The sequence below is a fragment of the Phyllostomus hastatus genome, unplaced genomic scaffold, assembly GCF_019186645.2.
Source record: "Phyllostomus hastatus isolate PE091 unplaced genomic scaffold, TTU_PhHast_1.1 phas_scaffold_46, whole genome shotgun sequence".
Lineage (NCBI taxonomy): Eukaryota > Metazoa > Chordata > Mammalia > Chiroptera > Phyllostomidae > Phyllostomus > Phyllostomus hastatus.
In genome coordinates, this window is record NW_025334032.1 from 33,423,379 (window position 1) to 33,432,601 (window position 9,223).

Below are 9,223 nucleotides of genomic sequence, written 5' to 3' on the forward strand. Positions count from 1 at the left end.
TATATAATTCTTTTTTTCAGCTTTTTAATTAAATGAAGCCAATGGGATTTCCATGCAGTGAAAGTTTACCATGAAGATAAAGTGTCCGTGACATACTATGAATTCTTCAGTTCATTCCCATGTAGATTGTGATATTCTAGCTTATTCTTGTATAATTTTTTAAATGTGAGATTTCCTAGTAATTTAATTTATAGAAATGGATGGTGAAATTTAATGTTATCACTGGAAAGAACAAAGGCAACAATGTGTTTTCAAGCGTATCATATTCAGTGTGTGCTGTAGGACTGAAATAAATGACAGTGTATCAATTTCTGCTTTAGAACTGTTCACTTACTAGTAAAGAAAACCACAGTGTTAGTAAGGGAAAACTAAGAAATGTATGTTAAATTCCTAGGGCTGTACAGAGGTAGTGTATATGCATGAAACTATGTCATGTTCTCAGAAATTGTATTTATTGCGGTTTCAATGTAAAGGGTGTGTATGGTCATGTAGTGTTTTGTTCTTATAAATAGTAACTCCATAAAGGTGTATAGGACAGGATGCTGGATAAATAGCACCTGCGACTTGGATGCCTCCCCAGGGAAAGGGAGATTCTTCCCAGTTTATAAAGCTAAAGCAAACGTGACTCGTCAATGTGCTTCAGAGGCATCAGGCAGTGGAAGCCGTGCCCCGGTCCTGGGAGTCAATTCCTCTCCAGCTTTGGAAGTGCCACCCAGGAACCCAGGCTTGTCACCCCCCAAACTAGCTCGCCAAGGCCATTTTCTCCCGGTGTTGTACGGAAGCAGCTTGCCATTCCTAATACGAGCGAGTGACTCAGCGAAGCCTTTTTGAGCACCAAATGTGGGAGTGACCATTATGATGTTGGCACATCCTGTTTCTGTTTATAAAGCACCTTCACATATGTTTTCTTCTTCTCAACAGTTCTGTAAATTAGACAGGAAATGTAAATTTTGTCTGACATACAAGTATTTACAAGCTGATCGCCAAAAAGAATTAAAAAACAGAGCTCGTAGCTAGGCCTTTACGCTCTCAAACCCTAATTTTCATTCCTGTGGTGCTACCCAAAGAAGGAACAAGAAACAGTCAGCTCAGTAAGCTTTTTGTTTTTCCTCCCAAAGCTTTGTTACCTAATTCTCACTAGGATCCAAATGCTAGACCAGGAACAACTTCGGTGGCGGTATCCTCAAAGAGCAGCCAGTGTGCGCCCACTGCACTTGCCCTGACCTGCGGAATTCAGTAAGGAGCGGCCACTGGGAAGGCCCACCCGGCAGAGGGTGCTCCGTCCCAGGGAAACGTGTGGGCTAGCGGATGGGACCTCTCTTTCCAAACACAATGATACTCAACAGGGAAGGCTACTGAAAATTCGGAACTATGTTAAACTTCTCTATCTCCAAACCTGTTATTAAAAATCATGATTTTCCCTAGTTCCTATTCAAGAATTAATATTTAGTATTGGAATGGCATTTATGGAAGAGCAATGAGTGATCATAGTCATTTGTTTAATGCCTGTCGCCTAGGTAGCATTTGACCCATAAATCTTAATCCATGGAGTCTTTCCCCATGCCCTAAAGTTCATTCAGAACAGACATTGCCATTGGAGTTTGGGGCCAAATCCTACAAATGATTAAGCATATATTTATCAATTATAATCACTTGTGTTTGTCCTCTTAAAGCTCAAAGTTGTATCTTCCAGTTAGTATGCAATTGACTAAGTGATATTAACACACATTTACTCTCCCTATAAAGCTTACTAGTGTATGATCATGAGCAGAGTCAGTCCTCAGATACCATGACCCAGGGAAAAGGAACTTCCCTATTCCATATTAGGAAGACGTTTCTAGCCTAAATGATATAATTTCCTCTGAACATTAAATATCTGCCACTATCAAAACAATGTTTTCAGAATTCTATAGTTTAAAAAGCTATTGACTCTTTATAGGCAATAGTAGTTACATTAGGGAAGTGATTCCAGAGGGAAATGAACTGCCTCCAGATTAGTTATTGGTAAGTTCTGTGGGCAAAACTCCAGAAAAAATTGTGGGCTTATCTGTATGTAGTCAGTCAGTTTCAGAATGTAATGTGCAAAATCTCGTGATGTATGTATGACATCTTCACTTTTGCCAGTTTAAATTGAAAAATTAATTTATATGTGATGTCATATCCTCTCCAAAGTCACTTTTCAATCAGATTCACTATATTCAAGACTCCCTTAAAAACTGATTATATGTTTAAAATATTTACTTTTCTACTAAGTTGGAGAGGAAAGTCCTAATGTAAACTCCCATCAAAAGGAGTTTCGTTTTACACCAACATCTGATCAGTAACGGGTTGTGTTTTGCGCAGCACACTGTCCTCGCGTTGGGTGTTCACGTGAGCAAGCCAGCAGTGTCGTATGTTTACCGTAATTTTCTTCTGCGTGTAAAGTAATGCCCCTTGTGAGCCAGGGTGGTGATTTGGAGAGATTAGATTTTGTCACCATAGAGATTGACGAGTATTTCTTGCTATTATGGGAACCATCCTAAGCTGCATGAAGGGAGTAGATATTCTGATTAAGGCATGACATACTGTTTGCGATCGGGGACATTAAACATTGTTTTAAGAAGGACTCGTGATAGGGGTGAACACATTAGCTAGAGTATCTAGAGACAAAGCATTCGAATGAGTTCTTTGAGACTTAATGTTCCTCCCAGTCCACAGAGCTCATTAAATTTAAAATGTGAAAACAGTGTTTTTCATTCTCCAACAAGAAGCTGTACTTGGTCAGACCAATAATATAGCTTATAGAATTTTTTTCTAATAGTAAGAAAAGGGTAACATAGTAGCTAATCACACTCAGAGGATACTAGTGTGTGCATATCAGCCCCTAAAGTATCTTATTTAATTCATGAGCATCTAACATAGGAATTTTGTATACTCCTTTTATTAATCTTTAAATGCCTGAAATATATACGGATGTTTATGTAACTAGAGAGTTCTAAGTATTTATACAGTTTTAATAAAGCATCACACACTTCAGACTATAATAGGAAAAATGTCATATTCACCTAAATGTTGGTATATGTAAATTATGCATATATGTCCATGAAAATGGTAGAGTGAGGAACTATAGGGACTCCCACCATACAAATACTAGGAGGGAAAAAATCCTAGCCAAAACTGTCAGAATAAATTGTTGAAAGTGTGGAAAATAATTCAAAGTTTACAGCGACCAGGTGAATGCTTCAGCCACAGAAGGTGACTGACACCCAGTAGTGCAGCCTAATGGCATTTTATCTAACTCCTTTTCCATCCCCTGCCCCCGGGCAGCAGAGGCTTTGGAAACTGGCAGTCTGTATCCCTGATGTGGGTGTGTGGTCCAGAGGGAGCGGGATGACCTCGCGCCCCTGGAATCCTGTCTGTCCTGACCTGCCTGGAGATGCCCAGTGGGACTGATGTGCGGGGCCTGCCTTTGTCTCACCTGACTCAGGAGGATGGGAAAGTGGCTGTGCAGAGGGGTGTTTCTCTAAAACACCGAAAGGTAAATGAAGGGGCACGCTGCTGCCCAGGGCAGAAGGTAGAAGTCGGGACAAACAGGAGACTGAGACCTGGGAGGAAAGCTGTGGAGTGAAATGCTTTGGGGCGTAAGGGCTTTGGAAAGCTCCCACGTGTTCTAAGGAATCTAGAAGGACATGCCCACACCCAGGGCAAGGTGCACGCTCAGAAAGACCTGAGAAGACCCTCAGCTTTTACCGCCTTGCTGACCTTTACACGCAGCGCACACAGGAAGTGAAGGCTGGGGCGATGGTGTAAACGCCGTGGACAAGTGTTGAAGGAGTGCTCCACACTGAGCCAGTCGGTGAAGACCGGGAGAGTGTTTTCTTTCGTTTTATTGTTCTTTTTGTATCCAGGCATTTAAGGAAAGTTCTGTCAAACCACTGGGTGCCCACTAAACTAATGCTGTGGGGACTTTATAGATTACACATGACAAATAATACAGTTTTCACAAGGAGTCGAAGAGTCACTAAATGACCACAACCCATAACAAGCAACAAAAACTAACTCTGGAGAGAGGAGAATTCAATTTCCAAAGTTGCCACAATATTCAGAATGGCCAGTTTAAATAAAAAGGAGCAATATACAAAGAGGGATTCAAAGAAACAAAATGTCACCCATTCACAGGAAAGAGAAATGAACAGAAACTCTTCTTGAGGAAGCATAGACAGTGGACTTAATAAACAGCTTGACCATATTTAATATACTCAAGGAGCTGAAGGAAACCATAGACAAAGAACTAAAGGAAACAGACAATTCTCGCCAAATACAGGGTGTTAATAAAGAAATAGGAATTATAAAGGAGTCACATACAAATTCTGAAGTTGAACAGTACCATAGAAATGAAAATTTCACTAAAGGTACTCAAGAGCAGAAGAGGCAAAAGAATGAATCAGAGAACGTGAAGCGAGGTCGATTGGGCTGGTGTGGTCTGAGGAGAGAACAGAAAATGAAGAATGAGCAGAGAGCCTCAGAGACCAGTCGTATGCCATAAGCGCACTAACATGCAGCAATGGGATTCCCAGAGTGAAGGAGAGAGAGACAAGGACAGGAAGAATGTTTGGAGAAATAATGTCTGAGTATTTGAAAAAAGACATGAATCTAATGTGCAAGAAGCTCACAAACTCCAGGTAGTATAACGTGGAAGATCTCTACACGGAGGCAAATTATAATGGAACTGGTGAAAGATAAGGACTTTAAAGCAGCCAGAGAGAAGTCATTTGACACGTAAACGAGTCCTCAGTGCCATCAGTATCTGACTTCATTATGCAGGGAGGCTATTTTAAAGTGCCGAGTAACTGTCAGCCAAGAATCCTGTATCTGGCAAGACCATCCGTAAAATATGGAGGATTGATTAAGACCCTCCCAAACGAAAGCATAAGGACATAGTTGCTAGTAAACCTGCCTACAATAGATGCTAAGAAAGTTACTCAGGCCGAAATGAAAGGGCCCTAGACAAGAACTCAGAGCCACGTGGAGAAATAAAGAGGATGACGCCAACGAGATGGTGGAATAGGCGTTTCTACCGTCACTCCCCAACAGGAAAAAGCTTCCAGAACATTAGAAACTAAAATTCAAAACTGAATGCATTGAAGAGGGTAAGAAGAACAGTGTCACTTTGCCTTTGTCACCTCCCTCACTGTGCAGCATAGTTCATGGCCGTGAGGAACACCCTAGTCCCACATTTTCTCCCAGAGGGGAAGGTGAGAGTGAAGTAACAAGTGAGTGTCCGGCTTCCAAAACCGTACAGGACACTGCCAAAGAAGCCCCATTTTTCTTGCCTCACCCAAAACACTGAAGGGGTCTGTGAGGCTAAGGGGTGGGGAGAGGCCGAAAGCTGAGTGGATAGAACTTAGGAGTCAGAAAGACACAGATCTCACTAACGAAGCCACAGACTCCGCGAGCAGGCCTGCTCATCCGCTGCTGGGACGCCTCACCAGTTTTCCCAGCTGTACTGCATGCAACCGCCAACGCACCGCATGCCCCGCTCATGTGACACCCACCGGCCAGCTGCCTCTTTTTAGAGAGCTGGTGAGCTGGGGACGGAGCTGGCCTGACTACAGCATTGGAAGGAAGCACACGATCATGTGCATTCCAGGGCATGGCCCTAGGGAAAGCGAATGTAGGGCTCCCAGCAGACAGCCTGGCTTTGCTGGACTGAGAGAAGGTGAAAAATCTCAATACCACCCTCAAGAGGGAGGGATAAGTGTGGAGCAGGTGCATTCACAGAAAAAGTGCGATAGCCTAAGAACCCTCAACAGGGCTGAGTTAAAGTATTTCTCCAAGCCACTCAATAGAGGATGTAAACATAGCTTCAGACGCAAAACGGCAACAAGACTCCATGGGATACAAAATAGCAGGAAACATGATGTGAAAGAAAACTACTTTCTAATGGATTTTAAATTGCCTGACAAAGAATCAAAATAATTGCTTTAAGGAAATTCAAAGAGGTACAAAAGAACAGAAATAGGCAACTCAGTGAAGTCAGGAAAACAATACATGGACAGATAAGAAGTTCAACAGAGAGAAATAAAGAACTAAACCTAAACTGTGGAGTAGAAGAATACAATGAATGGATGAATAAAAGTGGAGTAGAGAGTGTCCACAACAGACTAGATGAAGAAGAATCTGAACTCAAAGATGAATCTTCTCAAATTATGTAGTCATTAAAAAAAAACATGAAGAAAGTCTGTGGATTATGGAACTATCAAGGAAAACAAATTATGGACATTTCAGAAGGAGAAATAGAGGCAGAAAGCTCATTTAAAGAAATAATTACTGAAAATTTCCCAAATTTAGAAGCAATTTGGATATCTAAGTTCATGAAGCTTTTAACTCCTCAGATTCAACCTGAAGAGGTCTTTATTCAGATACAATATTACAAAACTCAAAAATTGAGACATTTTTGAAGGCAGCAAATGAAACTCATACAGGGAACTCCATAAGGCGATAAGTAGATTTCTCAGCAGAAATCTTGCAAACCAGGAGAGAGGAGGATGGAATAGGAAGGGGCCCTGAAGAGTGAGAATATTGAAAAAGAGGACCAAATTTGGAAGGCTCACACATCCTAATTTTAAAACTTGCTACAGTTCTACAGTGAAGAAACATTGGTACTAACAACTACAAGGTATCCAATATAAGTACTGGCATAAGGATAAATACATAGATTAATGGAAGAAAACATGCATAATTCTTCATGACCTTGGATTTTGTAATTGTTTCTTAGATATGACACCAGAAACATAAGCAGCAAAAGAAAATAAATTTGACTTCATTGGGATTAAAAACTTGTACATCAAAGGACGTTATCAAGAGAGGAACGACATCCCATAGAGAAGATACTTGTCAATCAAACATGACAAGGACCTAATGTCCAGAATAGAACCAGTTGTACAAATCATCCACAAAAAGACAAAGTCTTGATTTAAAAATGATTGTAATGGCTGGAATTGTATTCCCACCACCCCCCACCCCCCAAGAAGGTATGTTAAAGTCCTGATACCAGCACCTCAGGATGGCTTATTTGGAAATAGAGTTGTTGCCAGTGTGATTAGTTCAGATGAGGTCATGCTGGAATGAGGTAGGCCCAAATCCCATATGACCTGTGTCCCTTATACAAATATAGCCACACGGGACAGACAGGGAAGAGCCCATCTGAAGAGAGGATTGGCATGATGTATCTATAATGCAGGCTATGGAACACCAAAGACTGCCAGAAAAACACCAGCATCTAGGAAAAGGCAAGGAAGGATTCCCATGAAGATTTCAGAGGGGGCATGGCCCTGCCAGCACCTTGATTTTGGACTTCTAGCCTCCAAAACATTGTGACTGTATATTTCTGTCGCATGTCATCCTATCTGTGGTGCTTTGTTATAGTAGACTGGAAGACGAATACAGTGGGCACAGGACTTGAGTAGAGACTACAGCAAAGATACACAAATGGCCATCACATGAAAAGGTGTTCAGCGTCGTTAGTTATTAGGGAAATGATCATCAAAATCTCTCTGAGGTACCCCCAGAAGGGCTTCATGCCCCCAGAAGGGCCATAATTTAAAAAGGAAAATAACAAGTGTTGACCAGGATGTCGGGGGAAAAGGAACTCTTAGACAAACTGTTTGTGGGAATATCAAATGAATAAACTGCTTTGAAGACAGTTTCATTGTTTTTCCTGTCTCAATGAATTAAACATGTAATTACCATATGACCCAGCAATTCCACTCCTAGGTAAATATATCCCAAAGAACCAAACACAGGTGGTCAAACAAAACATACGCTTAAATGTACATAGCAGTGCCATTCATCACCACCAGCAGGTGGGACAACTCAGATGACCATCGGCTGATGAGGGGAGACGTGAAGTACCTTGCTGATAGATGTCACAGCACATGTGAGCCTGGAAAACACTGTGCTCAGTGAAAGGAGCCAGACAAAAAGGCTTCATATGGTAGGATTACATTTGTATGAAATGGCCAAGTAAGGAAATCCATAGAGCTAGAAAGCAGATGAGTGGTTGCCAGAAGCTTCAGTGGAGGAGGATGAGAAGGGAGGACTTCATGGGTTTGTGGTGACGAAAATATTCTGGAACGAGGTCTTATTGATTGTTGTATAACATTGTGAATGCACTTAATGTTGTTGAATTACATTGAATAAAATGGTTAAAGTGATACATTTTGTATTTATTTTACCACAACCACCACCACCAAGAAATTATACATAAAGCTACTTAAAATACTGTGGCACACTACAACTGATATTGAAGAAGACTTGCCCAATCATCTGGACTCGTGGAGTCTAATTAGGTGCATCACGACAAAGTGTGTAGGTTTACAGATCCATACATACGGAGGTACATATACATATCTACAGCGGTGGAAGGCAACTTTTCAACCCTTTGAAGAAGGGAGGCATGGCCCCTGAATGTGCCTTTTTCCTGCTGGGCTGTGCTTTTCTGTAGCAATAGAGAGGCTGAGCAGTGTGGGAAGCAAGAGAAAATGGGCGGAAAGCGAGATAAACCAAAGCAGGAAAAGGACGCAAATGATGGGAAATGAGGTTCATTGATGGATTTTCAATTCTTAAGTTTTAGAGTATAGTTTTTCCAATAAAGAAAAGATGCGTTTACCCAACTCCCTGCTTTTCGAGTGCATAGTGGTTTCTGAATGGTGAAACGCTTCTTTCTAGCTGACCGCTCTGCCAGGGTGGTAGCCTCAAAGGTCGTAACTGGCGGTTGCTTAGATGTCGGCAGCTTTTTTGCTGGTAATAAGACAAGCTTTTCCCTTACTTTACATTTTTAAAAGTTATGGTGCCTGATTTTTATTTCTGATCATGTAGCTACACTTTTTTTTCTACGGCCCCTCAGGGAAGAAGGTATTTCTGTATTTAGCATATTTTTAGTTCCCATTATGAAAGGATGAATATCCTAAAAATGTGAGCACACAGCCTACCGTTCCTGGGAGAGAAGGCTGTTGCTTGACACCTAGGTAATAACTATTTTTGAAGCATCTTTGCAACACTGTATTTGTCAATATGCTCTTCTCAAAGTTCAATCCTACCATCTCTCAAAATGCATGATTTAGAGTGCTTACTTGCCCATGTATAGTTATTTACATTTGTTTCAACACAGTGTTTAACCTCTGTATTATCATGAGTTAGTGTTTAAGAAGTATTAAAGTGTAGTATCACTGCACTAGAATTT

General features: G+C 41.2%; 1 protein-coding gene across 1 annotated transcript in view; it reads left to right on the plus strand.

Annotated features, from left to right (window-relative positions):
- TUSC3 (tumor suppressor candidate 3) overlaps positions 1–8,195 on the plus strand; it is a 114,316-nt gene extending 106,121 nt beyond the window's left edge. Inside the window, exon 10 of the mRNA XM_045821385.1 lies at positions 21–8,195. Coding sequence (XP_045677341.1) covers positions 21–36 — 16 coding nt within the window. The 3' untranslated portion in view covers positions 37–8,195. The remainder of the gene's footprint in view (positions 1–20) is intronic.
- Positions 8,196–9,223: the final 1,028 nt, after the last annotated feature.